Genomic DNA, 21,514 nt, shown 5'->3' on the forward strand with positions numbered 1-21,514 from the left:
GATCAAGCCTGAGTTTGTCAGGGGCACGCCAGCTCTCCAGCCCACCGGCTCTCCCTGATGGGGCTGGCAGTTTGTTGTTGCTGTTTCGTTCTGAGGATGTGGGAGGGCTCCCAGGCCACACTCAGGGTACATCCGGGGCTCTCCTAGCAACTCTTGGCTGACTAGGTCTAGGTTATACTCAGCAGGGCTTCCCCAGGCTACATCCAGTGGTGCCAGGGGGTGGGCCTGGGTAAGTGGTACTGGGGACCAAACCCAGGTCCCACACATACAAAGCACACATTCTAACCATGTACTCTCTCCCTGGCAGCATTTTATTGAAGTACTAGATTTTGCCTTTCACTGTGGAAATTTACAACACAACCTGTAACCTAGTATTCTATGTGCTTCCAAAGAGGAAACAATTTTTCACAAAGTAATAGCTACCCTTACCACAGTCCCTGCATATATTCTATTGCCATTTACTGAACCTCGCCTCCACCAAAGCAACAGTATAGCAAGGGTACTTGCCTTGCACACAGCCCACCTGAGTTTTATCTCCAACACGCCATAGGTCCCCCAAGCACAGCAGGTAGTAGCTAAAAAAAAAAAAAAAATTTAAAAAAACCCAAAATATTTTTTTCTCCTCTTTACCTTCATTAAGTTGCAATAATCAAGGAGTCAAAGACTAGTCTGCAGTGGGTGGGGGTGGGGGCACCAAGAGCCACAACAGCAGCGCCTTCAGGAACTTACACAGGCATGGGAGTGCTTTGCCACTTGTCCACATTTCCTGAGCCTTATTTTTGGGGGAAGGGGAGGGATTTTTCTGTGGTCAGGTGCATTTCTGCAAATAGGTCTATTTGGAGTGTGGTCCTGGGGGCTATTCCCAGCTCTGTGCTCAGGAGTGATCCCTGGTGGAGCTTGGGTGACCCTGGAGTGCTGGGCGGAAGGGGGAGTGAGGGGGGAGCAAGAGTCAGCTGCAAGAAAGCGCCCTAACCTTGGCACAATCTCCCTGACCCCCTTTTATAGAAAAATACCAGTTGCACTGATCAAAACTGATTGACAATTCAGTATGAAAGCATTTTAATCTATACCAGCAGTTCTCAAAGTTGACTGCGAACTCAGAGGTTTTTTTTTCCACTTTACCATTTGTATTGAAGTATCATAATTTACAACAAAAATCATTCTAAAACTCACGGTTGTGATCTGACCCTCAACTATGTTATTAAGAATATTAAAAGACATTAGGCATTTAAAAAGCTTTCTAGGTGATTCAAAGAAGAGAAGTTTGAGAGCGACTCATTTCTCTGGCACATACACAAATCTAAACAAGAACCTTAATAGGAACCAAGTTCCAGATTCCCAATCCAAATCTTTCTTTCCTTGCACCATACTAACAGCCCACGAATATCAGAGTTCACATCAGCAAGTCTCTCAAAAATTCACATACACACCTCTGAGCTGAGTGAAAAACTAAGACAGATGATACTGGAAGTTAGATGGAAGCAGAAGTAGCTAAAAATCATCAAGGAATTAAGCATGTCCCTATTAAATTTCTTATCTTTATCTTGGGGCCACGCCTGGCTGTTTTCAGGACTCACCTCTAGTTCTCTGCTCAAGGATCACTCCTGGAGCGGCTTGGGGAACCACAGAAGGAAGGTGCTAGGGCTCGAACCTGGGTCAGCCATGTGCAAGGCAAGCACCAACTGTACTGACTTCCAGTCCCTCTCCTCCTTTTTGTCTGGGCCACACCTGGCAGTGCTCAAAGCTTACACCCTGCTTTGTGTTCTAAGGACAGTCCTGGGGCTCAGAGAACCATGTGGAAGGCCAGGGATTGAACTCAGATAGGCCACAAGGGAGGGCAGTGCCTTAGTCCTGTACCATCTCTCCAACCTCTACCTTGTTTTTCATCTCACTCTTCTGTACCACCACCTTTTTTTCAAATCCGTATTTCCTTCCGAGTCTTCCATTATATTATACTTAGCAAGCACTATGAAACTGAAGTCTTTAAATGTCACTATTCAATTCACAATGAAACTTGTAGTCCTGCTCTTTTGGATTTTGTCTTCTTGCTTGTCTGTTTTTGGGCCACACCAATGCTCAGGGCTTACTTCTGGCTCTGCACTCAGGGATCACTGTTGGTGGTGCTCAGGGGACCATATGAGTGCTAGGGATCGAACCCAGGTCAGACATGTGAAGGCTGTATTGTAGTATCTCTCTGGTCCTTATTTATCATTTTTTTTGGGGGGGAGGCAGAGTGGCATAGGTGTGTGGACAGTACTGGGAATTGAACCTAGAATTCTCAGAAACAAGACTGTGTTCCACTGATGAGTCCTATCTCTGGCCCTGGGGAGAAAAGTGAGTTAATTTAACATTTCATCACTTCTTTAAGATTTTTATTTCCTCCTGACATGCAGTCCAAGGCTAATGGTGACCAAATGTCATTTTCAATGAAAATAAATTCTCATTACTGCCATCTCAAACCTCATAGAACATCTTAATAAGATTTCTAATTATTAAAGATATTAAAAGATTAATAGCTTCTCAGACGATTACTGAAAATTGTTTCGTACATAATGCGAAACACTTTTAGAAGGGACCTGTTTATCTAAACAAATTTAGTTGACTTTTTTTTTTAAACCTTGAAGTCACTTTGGATACTTGTCATTGTTCAGGTAATGGCTGAATATTGCAGCTACTACCAATATTAAAATAAAGATTCAGGTTTGAATCCTAACATAAATCTTACTCATTCATTGTGTGATCTCTGGCACATTAAGCTCTCAGAACCAGCTTCCTCAGCTAAGGAACAGTGACATCTCACTTACAGTACTGTATGACTTTAAGGCGGTATTTCCCAAAGAGTGTGATCCCTCCCCAGATGGATGCTGGAACGAAGGGCCTGGTGGTCTCAGCTGGAAGTTCAGAAGGGGATACTTTTGTGTGCTCTTTAAGCAAAGGTAGACTTGGGGCTGGAGAGGGCCCAGTGGGTAGGGCACTTGCCTTGCTGACCCAGGGCCTATCCCTAGCACCCCATACTGGTTTCCGGAGTTTCACCAGGAGTAATACCTGAGCAGAGCCCAGAGTAACCTGAGCACAGCCCCCCACCCCAGCACACAAGAAAAAAAAAAAAAAAGTAGACTTCCAGTAAAGCACTGAGTACTTTTTTTTCTGAGAAAGGAATGATGACGCCAAATCAATCTTAGAATCTCTGCTGTAAAGTCATAAGATTCAATTTATTACTCAATTTAGGTATAAGGGAAAAGTGTAAAATCTCCAACATGAATAAAAATATTTGAAACAGTTCACTAAACAGGAACATTTCAACTCTTTTCTTAGGGGAGGGGGCGAGCAGGGCACACACCTGCTTCACTCCTGGTTCGGCTTGGGGAACCACAAGTGGTACCAGAGATCAAACCACGGCTGGGGGCTCCAGGCAGTGCCTTAACCACTGTACTAGCTCATCAGCCCCATTTTAGCTCTTAAACATAAGCAAAATTGCTTTACCCAACACCTTTATTCACAAAACAAAATCTGCTCAAAATTCAAATTCAGTAAGTTAACCCAAAGCTTACATTTCATTTGATCCCAAGAGGGAATGTTTATTCTTGAGGCAGCAGGAGAAGGACTACAAATATTTGAATAAAATAAAAAGACAAATATCTAAACCACGTTCCTAAAAACACTGCCACACAATGTCTGTAGATAGTGTGCTTATCTGGCACGTACAGAACTCACTTAAACAACTTCTCAGTGTGTATCTTCACAATATAAGAAGAGCACGAGATGTGAGCCAGAGGGTCAGTGTTAAACGAGTACTCACTAAACAGTATCACTGCATCACTGTCATCCCATTGTTCATCGATTTGCTCAAGTGGGTGCAAATGTGTCTCCATTTGTCTCTGTCATACTCACCTCAATTCTCTGGCTTGATCTTTTCAGCTGAGGACAGATAACCTGACAGCCTTCTCGCGAGGATTAAAGTGAAAATGTTTGATAGCACAGCAGTTGGGCGTTCGCCTTTCACGAAGCCGACCGAGTTTGATTCCTCCACCCCTCTCGGAGAGCCAGGCAAGCTACCGAGAGTATCAAGCCCGCGCGACAGAGCCTGGCAAGCTACCTGTGCACATTGGATATAAGCTCCCTGTCACAATAAGTCTCTCAGTGAGAGACGTTACAGGTGCCCACTCGAACAAATCAATGAGCAACGGGATGACAGTGACAGTGACATTCTAGTAACATGTTAAATATGACTCTTCAGTGCTGAAAGAAGGTAAAGGGATATACATGATAACCTTTAAGTACCTGTACTGCAAACCATAATGCCCAAAAGGAAAGAGACAGAGAGAGTGAGAGACAGACAGACAGACAGAAGAAAAGTACCTCCCATAGAAGTAGACCGGGAGATAAAGGGTGGTTGGAGGGAAACTGGGGACATTGGTGGTGGGAAATATACCCTGTTGAAGAGATGGGAATTGGAACATTGTATGACTGAAACCCAAAGATGAACAACTTTGTAACTGTGTATCTGTAGGCAATTTAATTATTTTAAAAATCCATTTAACCTAAAGATAACAAAGCTTCAAAGAGGGGCCAGCAATGTGGCTCAGCAGTCGAGTACCTACCTTGCATGTGTGAGGCCAGGGCTTAATCCCTGGTACCACAAAACATTTTTTTTTTTCCAAAGAAATTTGATACTTCATTTCTTGTTCTAGAATAGTACTTGGGATCTTACCTTCGATATTTAACTAAGGTATTAGTTGTATTAACTGACTAATAGTCACTTAACCTCTCTGGGTTTCAATTCTCTCAATTAAATAAAATATAAATATTAGATTCTGATTTGAAATACCTCATCCAGCAATAACAAAGAGACTAAAGCATGTTCAAAGAGTCTTCAGAAACCACGGGAAACTCTGCACTGTAGTTTCAAAGCCACATCTGGATGATTCAGGCATCTGCTGTTCTCACCCCCAATTCCACAACCTGCAGGAAGCCTCAGCTCTGAATGGTACCATCTGACCTGACAAGGAGCTTTACACTCAGTCATCTCTATCCACCCCGGCTCCTGCCCCACACTCCCACCAGTATTCCCAGCAGCCTGTGGAAATACCAGAGCTCTTACAGGAAATGGCTATAACCTACTGTAAGTATAAAGAAGCAGTATCTTGCCCAACAAAATTAAGTCAGAGGTTCTGGAGGTGTGTGTGTGGGGGAGGGGGGTGTTGTCTAGGTTGGTTCTGTTGTCTGGTTGGTTCAAGACTTCTCCATGGCTCTGTGCGTAGGACTCACTTCTAGCAGTGTCTGGTACCAAGGATCAAACCAAGCTCCCGGAAGAGAGCGACACAGAGTCTCTTGCCCCACACCTGGCTGTCTTCCCCTGGGCCCCTCAAAGGGGGTGGGCTTCAGTTTCCCTCACCGCCCCGAGCAGAGCTCCCTCGGCCAAAGACTCCGGAGCCTTAGCCACAGCCATGCTCAAGGCCCCTCTCCACACATTCGGACGAGCCTCACACATGAAGGAAACGTCAGAGATACCCAGTTGTGTGGGACCCGGGGCTGAGACCTTCAAGATTGCTTCCGCCCAGATTCCCCATTCTCCCGTAGCTAGGCGGTCACACCCACGGACTGCCCCTGGCGCCATGTAATCTCACCAACTGCCAACATTCAGAGACTATAAAACCAAGCTCCCGGAAGCATGCGGCCACACAACACCTTATAGCCTACTTCTCCCTCTGGGAGAATCTGGCAAGCTACCGAGTTTCCTGCCCGCATGGGAGCCTCGAAAGCTCCCCATGGCATATTCATATGCCAAAACCAGTAACAATGCTGGGTTTCATTCCCCTGACCCTGAAAGAACCTCTAATGTGGCATCATTGGGAAAGACAAGTAAAGAGAGACTGCTAAAATCTCAGGGCTAGGACAAATGGAGACGTTACTGAGACTGCTCAAGAAATTCGAGGGTCAACGGGATAATGATGATGATGATGATGATGATGATGATGATGATGATGATGATGATGATGAAGGATCAAATCAAGGTTAGCAGTATACAAGGCAAAACACCTTAAGCCCTTGGTTATCTCTCCAGTCTCTGTGTGTTTTGTTTGTGTTTGTGTGTCCATCAGTGCAAAAGTGTTCTCTTCCTCCAAAATTTGTGTTTTATCTAAGAGATGAATGATAAAGAAAAATCTAATGTAGGAGTCTAGGTGAAAATAACTTAAGATTTTTCTTCGGCTGGAAAGATTGTACAGGGGGTAAAGTGCTGGCCCTCAGGTGACCTACCCCAACACTATGAAAGGACCATGTGTCACCAGGAATGACCCTTAAGCACAGAGCCAGGAGTAATCCCCAGGCATCACCAGGTGTGGCCAAACCTCTCCTCCAAAAGTTCCCTCAAACTTAAAGATACACAGCAAGGTAGCAACAAAAGTCCAAAGGCATTATAATGGGGGAAATGATCCATACAAATGAGGGAGGTGGGAACCCTTGGGAAAGAGGGGTAACAGGGGTCTCTGGGAGAGCAAGAGGGTACACTGGTGATGGGTGTGGTGTTGGTATTATGCCTATAAGAAACTTAATAGCATGGCTGGAATTATGCACATGACAAACTTAATAGCATGTGAAAATTAATAGCATTATAAACCACAGGATCTTAATAAAAAATTGCTTCTACACTTATATTTTCATTGCAGCACTGTTCACAATAGCCAGAACCTGGAAACAACCTAAATACACAAGAACAAACGACTGGTTAAACTATGGTACATCTACACAATGGAATACTATGCAATTGTTAGAAAAAAATGAAGTCATGAAATTTTTCCTATAAATGGATGGACATGGAGAGTATCATGCTAAGCGAAATGAGTCAGAAAGAGAGAGACAAACACAGAATAAATCCACTCATTTGTGGAATATAAAATAACATACTATAAGACTAACACCCAAGGACAGTAGAGACAAGGGCGAGGAGGACTGGTCCATGGTTGGAAGCCTGCCTCATGTGCTGGGGAAGAAGGCAGCTGGGATAGAGAAGGAACCACTACCAATGAAGGTTGGAGGGATCACTTGGGCTGGGAGATATGTGCTGAACGTAGACAAAGGACTAAACATGATGGCCTCTCAGCATCTGTATTGCAAATCATAACGCCCAAAAGTAGAAAGTAAGAAGGAAATTGCCATTGAAGCAGGAGGTGGGGTGGAGTAGGGGCAGAGGGGAGGGGTGCTGGGGACACTGGTGATAGAAAAGCTACACTGGTGGAGGAATGGGTGTTTGATCATTAAATGACTAAAACTCACTCATGAAAGCTTTGTAACTATATCTCATGGTGACTGAATTTTAAAGAAAAATGATTTTTAGGATCCCTCAAAATTCTAAGGATTGCTACAGATAAATCTAGAAATATGTGGGTATTTTTGGTTGAGCTATATCCAGCTATGCTTAGGGATTACTCCGTACAGTCTCATGGAAATGACCGTATGGGGTGCTGGGGCTTGAACCCAGGCCACGTGCAAGGCAAGCATTCTGCCCACTGCACTATCACTCCAGCTGAAAAATGGATTTTTCTGCATGTTTGTTTCCCTTATGAATTCAACTATAGGAATAAATATGCCCAAAGAAGTTGAACCTACCAAGTGAGGAACTTAAACTTCTTTCCAAAAAAATGACAAATCTATTAGCTGAAATATTATGGGGCGGGGTCACATCCTGCTGTGCTCAGGACTAACGTCTGGTGCTGCTGTGGGTGCCAGGGTTCGAGTCTGGGTCACCTGCCTTAACCACTGCACTATTTATATGGTTTCCTAAAATATAATTTATGATATAAAATAGTAAGTACTATGTCCTTGCTTTACCAATGTAACTGTTTCAGAGAAATATTTCAATTCTAAACAATTCAGTACTGCATATTTAGATGTAGAAGCACTAAGTGAAACCAAAGTAGAATTTTGTCAGCATGCTTTAATGTGTATCAACGTGATATCCCACGCTGAAATGTAACCAATCGGTGAGTACACGGGGTGTGTGAGAACAGACATAGCCAACAGTGTAAGTCTGCACCACTTTCACAGCTTTACAGGTTAAATCCTTCACAAGTCTAAGGCCTAAAAATACTAACTTAGATGTCAGCTGTTTCTGAAAAACTGATCTCAGGAACAGTTTCTGGGAAAACTCCTACCTTTTTAAGAGGAACATCAGACTTCTTCAGTCTGTGTCTCCAAAACAAAAGACAAACAAGTTCAAGTTTTAATTTCAAAGGCAACAGATACATTTCAAGTTTCTTTCTGAAGGAATCTTTTTCTTGAACTCAATTTGTTTTTTCAAATGCTTAGGTTCCCACCACCCACACCCTCCCACCTACACCCGACACAAGCCCTATTTAGCTCGCAGGGCTCATGTTTCATCTGTATCAAGCTTAAAGGAGTTTGAAAAAACCTAAGACAGCTGAATGTAATTCTTATGCTATTCTGTTTAAGTGACCCTTCCTGGATGAGTCAAGAAACAAATGTGTGACAAAGACAATACTGCGGTATTATTCACTGGTTACATCATGTTAAATAATATGCTGAAAACAGTATTGCTAACCTTTAAGCTTTTTAACTTTCCAATTATTTCCAACAGTCTTAATAAGAACTCATTAACCAAGAGGAAAAACAGAATCTTACATTCCAAAAGCTCATTTGAAAACATGAAAGTTCGTAAGTTTGAAACAGAAATGCAATGTAGGAGTGCATTTCGTCTCAACGCTTCACCAGCAGCAGATTTATTTCGCACAAAACCTCCCTGTGCAATGACGAGAAAAATACAAGGTACAAAGAAGATGCATTCAGGTAAGAAATCTACTAACACCTACAAAGAGATCAAAATGACAGCTAATAAACAAATCCATTTTTCACCCATATGGGGTGCCAGAGATTGGAACCAGGTTGGACCCATGGAAGGCAAGCTCTCTACCTGCAGACTAGGGCTTTGCTCCCCGCCCCGCCCCCGCTCCTGCCCCGCCAACATCTTTAAGGAGTTAAGAATCCTTCCCTTCAATAAAAAAATAGAGCCATTATGTCACAATGCATTTAGTTATGAGGCACTAAGTTTTATTCAGCAAGTTTCCTCACTGCAAATAGCAACCAACACGCTAAAACTTGAGCAATAAAGCAGAGTGAAGTACAAACAAGAGCAATGGAGTCTCCCAGGAGGTTGGGCTATCAGGGAGGTATTGATAGAAAAGACAGAACTGGAGGGTCAACCAAAGGGCTGATTGCTTCATATATGTACTTTTTACACAAACTGTAATAAATTTTTTTTCCTTCTCGAAAAATGGCACCACCTCCCTCACTCTCCAAGGTCCCAGTGGACTGGATTAGATTTCCTCATTACCCACTCACTCTACCACATATACAAACCACTGGCTCGTTTTCATGCATACTCATGCACACAGAGAATGAGGAGAATATATCTAAGGCAAAACCCCATCTGTAATGGGTTTAGGAGCATATAACCCAATCAGGACTAATCAGGGTGCTAACAAAACTAATACATAGAAGTGAAAATCCTCTTTCACTGCCTAATGAGATGGAGATAGTGTTTTGAGGCTAATGAACTGCTATATATCTTTTACAAGATGGTCTGTATGAGAAGCAAATCCAGAGTCACATGTATGAACAGTGTATTCTGCAAACCACCAGGGAGTGTCGCATGCACCCTGGATTAACAGACAGGTAGTTAATAAACAGACAGGTAGACAGGTAGAGAGCAAAGCTATAGACACAGACATTTGTGGCAGGCAAATAAAAACTAAAAAGAGCCTCAGATCCACTTCAGTTTTGCTGCTCAATTAGTTCATCTCAATTATAAGCTTCCAGTTTTCAAAGCACCTAGGGTTTCAGGAAAATAATGTGGAAAAATTACAACGATAATAAAAATCACAGTATTTGTTTTACAAAGTTAAAGATTTGCCTGACATCCCAGAGGTCCATTTTGCAATGACAATATTTAGCCACTTAGCTTTCAGCCAAAATAATGTCGTCAATGCACATCAAGTCTCTCTGGCTTAAAAATTAAGAGTCCTAATACACACGTTCAATGTACAAAGTTGGAAGATATTGTATCTCCTCAGCCCCATTCACACCATTTCTTCTGTTTGGAACTCACAGATAGCAGCTGGTATCTCTCCATTAGCTTCTTGAGGGGTGCGGGAGGGTTGGGACCCATGTGATGGTGCTGGGGTGCTCTATGTGGTCTGAGGGTCAAACACAGGGTCACTGTATGTAAAGCAAACTAACTCCCTGCATTACTGACCAACCTCCAATTTCCCCGATAACATGGGGAAAGGGGGACGCCCAGCTGTGTTTGGGGCACACTCCTGACTTGCACTCAGGGATCACTCTGGCAGACTTGGAGGACCAGATTTGGTGCCGGGAATAAAACCTGGGTTGACCGAGTACAAGGCAAGGACTATACTCACTGTGCTATCCTCTAACTGGCCTTTTTTTTTTTTTATCTCCTCATTGTCCTGTGATATCTCTGAATGAATTATTCAGCATTATATTCCAATACACTAATTGGCCCTTCATCTATGTTTGGTCAAAAGTTGAACCAGTCAAGGGGGCACAGTGCCACCCAGCAGGTCAACCTGCACCTGCAGGGCGAGTGCATCAGCAGCCTGAGGGTGCCTTCAGACTTCCTGATACTCCAAAAATGCCGCTAGGCCTCTGGCCCGACCCCAACAACTTGAGACCCAGTTTCCCAAGAAATTAAATGGCGAAAAGATAGGTATGTGGGAGTCACGCCCACAAACCACCTCCAGCTCAGCTATACAAGTTCATTTATAGGCCTTGCTTCAGAGACCCAAACAACAAAATGTTTATGGACATTAACAACAAAAAGGATCAAAAGCAGGCCATTTAAGTGCATTAATGGCCATGATTCAGACACTCACAAATGAATCTTGTAGGAGAGCAGCAGGCTGCAGAGATGCCTCCCCATCCCAAGCCAGGAAGGGGGGAGAGGGGGCAAGTGTGTCTCTCTACCTGCCCCAAATGAACCCTGGCAGCCAACAACCTCCAGAACCCAATGGCCACCACACTCACAGCACCTTTACAGGATCACCCCAAACCCCCCACACATGAGAATGAACTCACTGAAAAACCCAGGCATTCGGGACCAGCGACTAAAAACTCCAGGCTTCATGGAGCCTGGGATGGGCAACTTCCCCCCATCTCCTCGCCCTTCTGGTTTTCTGGCAGTCACACCCTAGAATTGCCTCTGAGCATCATTTAAGCGCATTAACAGCCAAGATCCAGAGACTCACAAATGAATCTCGGAGGAGAGCAGCATGCTGCAGAGATGCCTCTGGACCCCAGATATTTAAAAATTTTAGAATTCTGGGAGTGCACAGCCACTTTGCAGCCATGTGTCACCTCATACTATTCATGGCAAGAAATACAAGATAAATTATTTAGTATCTGCCTAAGGGGCAGGCTGGGGTGGTGGTGGGAAGATTCAAAGTAATGGTGATGGGGGGCTGGAGCAATAGCACAGTGGGTAGGGTGTTTGCCTTGCACGTGACCAACCTGGGTTCGATTCCCAGCATCCCATATGGTCCCCTGAGCACCGCAAGGGGTGTTTCCTGAGTGCAGAGCCAGAAGTAACCCCTGTGCAACCCCAGGTGTGACCCAAAAAGCAAAAAAAATAAAATAAAATACTTAGAAAAAAAATTAAAAAAAAAAAGTAATGGTGATGGGAAGGTGCAATGGTGATGGGATTGGTGTTGAAATATTGGATGTAAATAATTATTATGGACAACTTTATAAAAAAATTTTAACTAAAAAAATTGGGGGGCTAGAGAAACAGCACAGCGAGTAAGGCATTTGCCTTGCACGCGGCCAACCCAGGTTCGATTTTCAGCATTCCATATGGTCCCCTGAGCACTGCCAGGGGTAATTCCTGAGTGCAGAGCCAGGAGTAACCCCTGTGCATTGCCAGGTGTGACCCAAAAAGAAAAAAAAATTAATTTTAAATAATAATGAGTTCATGCCTGCTTCAATCAGCTTAATCGGTGGCTGAATAAATAGCAGTACCCCTACATAAAAAAATAAATTAAAAAATAAACTTTAACCTGTCAATTCTTTTTACTTCAAGAGCTCTGGTTATTTTGGTTTGGGTTTGGGGTCACACCTAATGGTGACAGTGGCTTACTCCGGGCTCTGCGCTTCCCTGGCAGGGCTTAGGAACCGTATGGGAGCCAGGGACATATCCAGGGCCTGCTGCATCCAAGGCAAGCGACTTACCCACTGTACTCTGCTCTGGCCCCAAGGGTTGCTTTTCATCTTTTATATAGCTGTTTACTTCATAACTACCTATTTTAATTTATAATATGAATTCTAATATGAGCAATGACTTCTCCAATAGCAGTTTTTTAGTTTTGGTTTGGGGACCACTTTTGGCCGGGGCCCACACGAGCATGAGCTCCAGTTCCCGGGGCCATCTTCCAGGATGTCTACAATACTTCACGTCATTTTGAAGTTGCTCAAATTCAACAGGAACTAACTTTGTCTCCCACTGCTTGTTGATTTCCAAAGCACAGTCATCCTCACATTCGCAGACTCACACTTTCCGTCCCTTTTCCCAGAGATTCTGAAGTGACCACTCCTCCAGGTCCATGACCTCCAGGCCAGCTATCTGTCCTGAGTGACGGTGGGGAAATTACAGTTTCCAACTGGAGCCATCTGGCCGCTCCACCACTTGTGTGTCATCAAGTCAGCCCGTCCTGGGCAGCACGCGCGCGCCAGCCTTCCTTCACCCTCAGGCACTCGGGCTCAGCCCCCTGGAGACTTCTTTCCGCCAGCTCCCGAGCCCTCAGCCTAACTACTGTCTCCTTTCTCTTTTTAGCCTCTGAAGAAGCTTTTCTTATTCTTCACTATACTCCAATCTTTCCTTTTATTTAATTTGTAATTGAAGCAGAGAAGGGAGCTAACCTAATTACAAAACGGAGCTTTATAAACGGGGGAGAAACGGGGCTTTAGAAATATTTCCTGAAGCAAGCATTCATTGCTGTGTCCTTGCTATACACAATTCTTCTATGCATGTTTTGTTAAACCCACTGAGCACTCTTCTGAGGTAAGCGCTATCATATATTATTCCCATTTCAGGAATAATATTTACCGAAGCTAATGGTTATTGCAGACTTGCTTTGTACCAATCTCATATTCATTTTCTCATTAAGTTCACTCAACACTCTTCTCAGGTAGGGACTATTTTTATATCCATTTTATAGATGAAGCAATAGAAACCCAGAGCCAGTAAGTAATCTTCTCAAGATTACCAACAAATAAGAACCAAAGATGTTTAATTGTCAGTTGTTTTGATTTGGGGTCAGATCCAGTTGTGCTCAGGGTTTACTCCTGGCTCTGTATTCAGGGATGGCTCCTGGCAGTGCTCGAGAGTCCATACACAGTGCCTGGAATCGCACCCGAGTCAGCTGTGTGCAAGGCAAGTATTTATATCCTGCATTCTCTCTCTCCCCGCCGAAACAAGATGTTTGATTTCAGAGAGCATTTTTATTCTCCCCACCCAAAGCCCATCAATTCAACTAAGAATTCTTTTTCAAACAGGCAAAATTTTAATCTATGAAAGGGAAGTGGAGTCATATTCCAGTAGAAGAAAACCAATAGCTTTAAATTTTGTTCAGAGCGAATTAGTCTAGGCCAAAGATCTAAAAAACATACTTTTCAATGTGTATCTTTTTCCCTAAAACTCTTCCTGCTTTGCCTGGGCTGAAGCACTTCATACCTGTGCCTAGACACCTGGGTTACCCCATTCATGCGCTTTCCTCTGGCTCTCTCCCCCACCCGCTGCCATAGTTTACTACACCCAGGAAAAGGCCTTATCAAGGCGTTCACACAAAGGACCGCAGGAGACTTGCTTTCCAACCCAGTCACACCGTTAGTCTTAAAGGATTGAATTTATAAATGCAAGTGCACAGTACATGCTATCATCTATAAAGAGCCAAACTACACTTTAGGTTTCATTATTTAAACATAAGGTCTAGGGGCCAGGTGTGTGGCTCCATGACAGAGCAAGCGCCTGGCATCTGAAGAGTCCTGGGTTTGATTCCTGGTACAACTCTAAAAAACAAAAACAAAAAATATATATGTAACTTATCTCTTTTCACATACTCAGCTGCAAAACTGAACGTTATCAGGCCAATTCTTTGGTAAGAATTCAACAAACATTAACTGATTAGTTTCCAAGGATCAGACAAGGGACAACACATAAAGTACACGAGATTCATTTTTTCTCATTTCCAGTCACGCAGGTATTTTCCTTGTTTTATTTTCACAACCGACTAGACTGGGAACAGTGTGCTCAACTTACAAAAGAAATCTTACAGAGAATTTTCTGAAAGAAAAAATATATACATTTTAGAAGGGGTTACTGAAGCTGTTGCTTGGTCCCCCAAGGCAACTGCACACTATTTTTCGGCAGGATTACCAATTTTAAATCCTGGGGTCCACTATGAGGTCAGAGATGAAAGAATAGAAGTGAAATGGTTAGGAAGCAATCATTTATGAAAAGCTCAATACTGACCAATGGAGAGTTAGTTTGTTTCCCTTATGGCTTTCATTTGGATTTGGGCTGCACGAGGCGTTTTTAGGGCTTCGTTCTGACTCTGTACTCAGGAATCACTCAGGACAGGGCTCAGGGGACCACATGTGGTGCCGAGGATCAAATCCAGGTGAGCGGCGTGCAAGCATCTTACCCCTATGCTCTCTCTCCAGCCCAGTTTCCTTTTAATATAACTAAGTCATGACCAGGGCCAGAGAGGCAGTTTCAAGGGTTAGAGGACAGGCACGGCATGCAGGAAGTCCGGGTCTGATGCCCTCCACCACATGGTTTAAGTAAGCCCCAGCAATGAGCCAGAGGAGCTCGTAAGCACTAATGTGCGGGCCCAAACCCCAAGAAAGTCACTTCTGAAAATAATCTGAAATTGCTCATAGTGGAGTTATGCTGTGGGTTCAGGATTCAATCCTTTCCAGCTTCAATTTCAGAGCTTACAAATATATGATGTGAGGGATAAACAGAACTACGACGGGGCTGGAGTGATAGTGACTACATCAATAGCACAGCGAGTAGGGCGTTTGCCTTGCACGCAGTCGACCGGGGTTCAATTTCCAGCATTCCATATGGTCCCCCGAGCATCACCAGGGGTAATTCCTGATTGCATGAGCCAGGAGTAACCCCTGTGCAATGCCGGGTGTGATGCAAAAAAAAAAAAAAAAAACCCTATCACTGTATCACTGTCATCATCAATTTGCTCAAGCGGGCCCAGTAACGTCTCCATTCATCCTAGCCCTGAGACTTTAGCAGCCTCTCTTTTTTTTTTTTAATAATTTATTTATTTTTAATTAGAGAGTCACCGTGAGGGTACAGTTACAGATTTATACACTTTTGTGCTTATACTTCCCTCATACAAAGTTCGGGAACCCATCCCTTCACCAGTGCCCATTCTCCACCACCCGTAAACCCAGCGTCCCTCCCACCCTCCCCAATCCCATCTCCCCCCACCCCACCCTGCCACTGTGGCAGGGCATTCCCTTCTGTTCTCTCTCTCTAATTAGCTGTTGTGGTTTGCAATAAAGGTGTTGAGTGGCCGCTGTAGCAGCCTCTCTTTACTCGTCCTTCCCAACGGTGCCACATTAGAGGCTCTTCAGGGTCAGGGGAATGAGACCCATCATTGTTACTGTATTTGACATATGAATACACCACGGGAGCTTGCCAGGCTCTCCCCTATGCGGTCAGTAAACTCTCTCAGTAGCTTGCCAGGTTCTCCAAGAGGGAGAACTAGGCTATCAGATGTCATGTTCATGCTTTCCAAGAGCTTGGTTTATAGTCTCTGTATGTTAGCTGTTGATGGGATTACACAGCTCAAGGGGAGAGGGGAGGGGGGCAGTGCCTAGCTACTGGAAAATGGGGAATCTGGGTAGAAGAGGCCCAGTCCCAATCTGAGCAACCTTGGAGATCTCGACCCCGGGTACTGCACACCTGGGTTCCTCTGCCGGTTCCTTCATGCATGAGGCTCATCCGAACGTGTGGAGTGTGGCCTTGATGATGATGATGATAATAATAATAATAATAATAACAACAACAACTTAACAACAACAACAACAACTTAATAATAAAAAGATAAATTACCGATTGAAAATAGGCTAGATCAGAATGGATCCAGCCTATCTGGGATCAGAATACATATTTTTACAAAGATGATATTAAAAAAACCTTTATTTGTTGTTCTTTTTAGCTTTCTGGGGGTGCAGAGGGGAAGACACCTGTGCTCAGGGCTTATTTCTGTGCTCAGGGGACCATATGGGGTGCCAGGAATTAAACCTGGGTTGATCATGTGCAAAGAAAGCACCCTACCTATTGTGTTATTGCTCTGGCCTCACATACAAGTTTTCAAGCAGCACATGAAAAAATGATCCACATCATTAGCCATCAGGGAAATATACATCTAAATCACAATAAGAAACCCCTTTGCACCCAGTAGGAAGCCATAATAAAAAAAGACAGATAATAGCAAGCATTGACTTGTAATTCCTGATAATTGACTTGTAATTCCTTGATAATAACAAGCACTGACTTGTAATTCCTGAGTGCATGAGCCAGGAGTAACCCCTGTACAATGCCAGGTGTGACGCCAAAAAAAAAAAAAAAAAAAAAAAAAACAGAACTATGCCTCAAGACCAGAAGACCAGACAGAACTTCAGACTGCAGATGGAGTGTCTAGTGAGGGAAGCTAGTACAAATGGCTAAGCAAAATAAAATCAAGACTTGAGTTGTGGTGGTAGGAATGGAAACAAGAATGGCATGTGGGAGACATGACTGAAGAAAGACCAACTTTGAAAACTAAACGTCTACAGAAATGAATTTAACATCAAGGCTCCAAACTCGAAGGAAGATGTGACTGGCAAATGCAGGAATCGAGGAAGAGGGTACTTAGGATGATGAATGCATTATGAATAGACAGATTTTGATAAATACACCTAAGTGACTTTGAAGTTACAGCAAGACAGAAGATATTCACCAGACAGTTAAAGTTCAGGCCTGCTAGTTGAAGGCTATTGAGACAGGAAGGTGACACATACAAAGCTGGCAGCTTCTGTATCTTCCATTTCTATATGTAGTTTCCCAACAGCAACAGATCTCCACATCTTAATAAATTCCTATAAAATCAGACATCTGGGGCTGAAGCAACAGTACAGCAGGTAAGGCGCTTGCTTGCCTTGCATCCCATACGGTCCCCCATGCACTGCCAGGAGTGATTCCTGAGTACAGAGCCAGGAGTAACCCCTGGGCCTCACTGGTTGTGGCCCAAACACTGCCCTCCACAAAAAAAGAAAAAAAAAAACCAGACATCTGACTTGACACCTAGTTAACTCTGTGGCATACTTCAGAGTGCTTAGGAATCATTTCCCCAGGCCCCACTCATTTCTCACCAGAAAGAGGGAATCTAGATCTTAACTTTCCATATGCATGTGCCTGATCCTTAGTGCTAGGCCTTAACGGAGAAGACACTTAATTGAACAGACAGATTTTGATCATGAGTTCAACAAGCTTAGAGATAATTATATACTCTTACAGGTGAGTGCTGGAAAAAATAAACGTGGATGAGTTTCCAGAGAAAAGAAAATATTCCTACATGTAGGCAATCATCATAGAAATACCATCTAAAGAACAGTTTACAAAAAATACTTCCTGACTTCTTTCAACCTAAAGACCTCATCTGTAATGCCAGGATCATTAAGATCTCATTGTTACTGGGAAGCCTAAAAAAGACAGCAGGACGCCAGAGCCCTAGTCCAATAGGTAAGGAGCTTGCCTTGCACACAACCAACCTGGGTTCAATGCCCAGCACCCCATGAGGTCCCCTGAACCCTACCTGGAGTGGTTCCTGATTGTAAAGCCAAAAGTAACCTAAGAATCACCAGGTGTAGTCCAAAAACTAAAAAAATAATAAATAAAATGAGAGTGTGGGGCTTGGGGAAATGATTTCTAAACACTCTGAAGTATGGCATAATACTTATAAAGGTACCATTTATGCATGGCATACTAATCGATGTACTATTCCCCAGCGTGATATGAAGACATGTTAAAAGGCAGCTTTTTTTTTTTTGGCTTTTTGGGTCACAACCTGCGATGCATAGGGGTTATTCCCGGCTCATGCACTTAGGAAACACTCCTGGCGGTGCTCGAGGCATCATATGGGATGCTGGGAGGCTTGGGTTGGCCGAGAGCAAGGCAAATGCCACCCGCTGTGCTATCACTCCAGCCCTAAGGCAGCTTATTTAGTTCTTTATAATTTCAGTAACTGCTATACTCTCAGAAAAGCAAAGAAGTTAAGAAAAACAATAGGTATTTGAAAAAGGAAGGCAAGCTTTAATATTCTCTCAAAGGTTTTTTCCCTTCCAATTACAACACTACTATGGATTTTGGTCATATCATTCATTGTTGCACGGGCCTTCATGTGCAGTGGAGGATGTTTAGCAGTGTCCTTGAATTAAAACTCTAGATGTGAGTAGCACTCACCACCAAAAATATCTCCAGAAATTGCCAAATGTCACGTGGAAGGCAAAATTTCCTCTATCCCAGAGTTAGCTAAAATTCTCACAAAAGCCTAATTCCTTTCCCTGACACTGACAATTATATCTCAAATTCATTTGCTCCCACTGACTTATTCTACCTATTAAATTGTGCTTTGGTTATATAAGCCTTTCTCTTTAAAAATTAACCAGAATTGGCAGCTAACCCCTTAAATGTCAAGTCAGTCCTCTTAACGCATGCAGTCTAACAACCAGTGCATAATCACACGGAGACTGAGAAAGCCAAACTAATAAAATGAAAATCAGAAAAGTCAACCCCAAAAGGTCTTCACATAAAATCAAGCAATTTGTCCCAGTACTCAAGTGTCTAATCTTTTAACTTCCTGTCCGCAGGGACACTAAAGATTACTTAAAATAAGTATAGTTGCCAAAAGACTTTTACAAGTTTTAAACAGAAGTTGACACTGGCATGTAAAATATCTGTAAGAATTATTATGTATTATATGTTGCATTTTTATTGCAGCTACATTAAATTAGTAGTACACTAATACGCTAAAGAAAAGAGACACAAAAACTGAGTTTGCAATTCACTGGGGTTTTGAGATAACTTGCTGAAATGAGTATGGAAGGTACGGTAATAAGAGCACAGAAAGAGTGGGCCAGAGATAGTTCAGCAGATCAGGCCTAGTCTTGCACATGGCTAACCCAGGTTCAAGTCACAATATCCAAAGGGTCACTGGTGCCCCCACTCCCTCAGCTAGGAGTGATTCCTGAGTACAGAGCCAGGAGTAAGTCCTGACCTTTATTGGGTGTGCCCCACCTCCCCAACAAAGAGCACAGGTTCAGATAACCAAACTACCAGGATGAAAATTTCAACATCATGTACTAGACAGGTGAACTTAAGCAGGTTTTAAACTTCCTTCCCTGTTTCCACTGTGTAAAATGTAGACAATTTTGATATATACAGTAACAATAAGTCTCACAAATGTCTCACAATGGAGACTTTACTGGTGCCCGCTCAAGCAAATCGATGAACAATGGGACAACAGTGCTACAGTGCAGTGGTACATCACAAGATGGTTGTAAGGATGAATGAGGGAAATAAGTAAGGTGCTGAAACAGTGCCTGGCACAAACCTACTAAAGAATTAACCATTATTATCTATCACTTTAAAGTATGCAAAGGCAGAGAGAAGCATATGTTGAGTAACTGTTCCAAACTAGGCCCAACTGAGTCAAATAACAATGACATTTGCACCCAGATGCTCGGGTTCCTATTTCAATTCCTCATTTATTTCATTTGGGCTTCAGTTTCCTCATCTGTAAAACAGAAAGGCACTTGGATCATCAAGGGAAATCTAAGGGCCATCTGTTGAGTTGGACAGAAGAGAAAAAGTTGCATCCATCTCCCATGTAGGGAGTAGTTCTGTAAAGGGGGTGCCTTTTAAGGAAATTAATAATGGATTCAGTAAGGAAAGCACAAATCTTGAATCCAGGTAGATCTAACCTACCTATAAAACCCTACTCTGCTCTAAAAAACAGGTCATCGGAGTTATTTTCCAGTTTTGAGTGTATTGGATTTTTGGATTTTGGTTTTGGTATTGCTTTTATATATATACATATATGTGTGTGTGTGTATATATATATATATAGCTTTTGGGTCACACTGGGTGATGCTCAGGGCTTACTCCTGGCAGTGCTCAGGGGACCATATGTTATGCCAGGGATGGAATCTGGTCGGCAGTATGCAAAGCAAGAGCCCTACCTGCTGCCCTATCTCTCCAGTCCCATCCTTTTTAAGTTTATTACCTTGCTATAGGGAAGGCATACTAATCTTTGAAAGTAGAAGTAAAACATTAAAGGAATAGACAAGGATTTGTTGCCCTCCTCTCAAAACATGGAAACGCTGTCAGGACCCTAAGTGATCTCTTTTCTTTTTTTTTAATTGCAAATGACTCGTTCTTTTGGAGGTGCAGAAGGGCGATGCTGGAAGAAATGAGATTTGTCTTGCATAACCAGGAGTGTCCCAATAATTTTAAATCAGTTTGACATCTATTTTCAGATGGGAAAAAAAAAATCTGCCTTGCAAAGGGCATTTCAAAACCATCAAGAGTTGTGCGTCTGCACTTTGCACTGATTGGGAAGGAATGATTTCAACAAGCAACTCTGGCCAGTCAAAGTCGCGGTATCAATGACCTGAGCGGCAGGCGTCAGGGACAATCACTGAGTGCGCTCTGCCTGCGTGCAGAGGGAGAAAGAAAATCCAACCTTCCAGCCCACTCCGATCAAGGCGGCGCGGCCAAGCCACCTGGGAGCCGGCAGACGTGCCGGCTTTCGGCGTGCGGTCGGGAGTGGAAGGTCAAAGTGTCCTTCCGAGCCACTCCTGGAAAACTCCCCACGCACCAGGTCCCTGCACCGGGCTGGCCCGGCCACCCGGCCGCCTCCCGTGGATGCCCTCAGGGACGAGCAGGTGTGGCGCGAGGACTCGCTCTGCTCTGGTCCCCTAGGGTCCCACGCGCCCAGCAAGGTGGCCTCCCACGTGGCGCCGGCAGCTGGCCCGAAGAGAGCACAGCCCCCGACCGGCCGGCGCTCTGATTGGCCGAGGGCGGCCGGACCGGCTGGGCGGGCATGGCGCGAGGGTCGCAGCCGATCCCGCGCGGCGGCCCCGTGCCCGCGACGAGTGCGCCCCCCCTCGGAGCCGCGCCAGGCCACGTGGGCCCTGGCTAGCTCGCGGGCACCGTCACCCTCCAGCCAACGTCAGCTGGCGCTCACCTCAGCGCACGCGGAGCCTCCACCTTCAGCTTTTTGGGTTTCGGCCCCTCCTCGGCAGCTGCCATCTTCGCGCGCCCACCCCACTCGACAGCCAGCGTGCGCCCCGCCCCTCCGCTCCCGGTCCCGCCCCCTGCTCGCCGTGCTCCGCCCCTCCCAGCACCCCGCCCCCGGCT

General features: G+C 44.2%; 1 protein-coding gene across 2 annotated transcripts in view; it reads right to left on the reverse strand.

The window, feature by feature from the left end:
- Positions 1-21,444, reverse strand: part of ADK (adenosine kinase) — a 481,956-nt gene extending 460,512 nt beyond the window's left edge. The window contains exons 1-2 of one of the 2 annotated variants that reach the window (XM_055133313.1): positions 21,342-21,416; positions 524-575 (exon numbers count right to left, since the gene is read on the reverse strand). Coding sequence is in view for 1 of the 2 variants with exons in the window: in XM_055133311.1 (XP_054989286.1) it covers positions 21,342-21,406 (65 nt within the window). In the remaining variant the exon portion in view is untranslated. Of the gene's footprint in view, positions 1-523; positions 576-21,341 lie in introns of both variants that reach the window. The other variant, XM_055133311.1, reaches the window with a different exon arrangement.
- Between the last annotated feature and the right edge of the window lie 70 nt (positions 21,445-21,514).

Source organism: Sorex araneus, chromosome 3, assembly GCF_027595985.1.
Source record: "Sorex araneus isolate mSorAra2 chromosome 3, mSorAra2.pri, whole genome shotgun sequence".
NCBI classification, from domain to species: domain Eukaryota; kingdom Metazoa; phylum Chordata; class Mammalia; order Eulipotyphla; family Soricidae; genus Sorex; species Sorex araneus.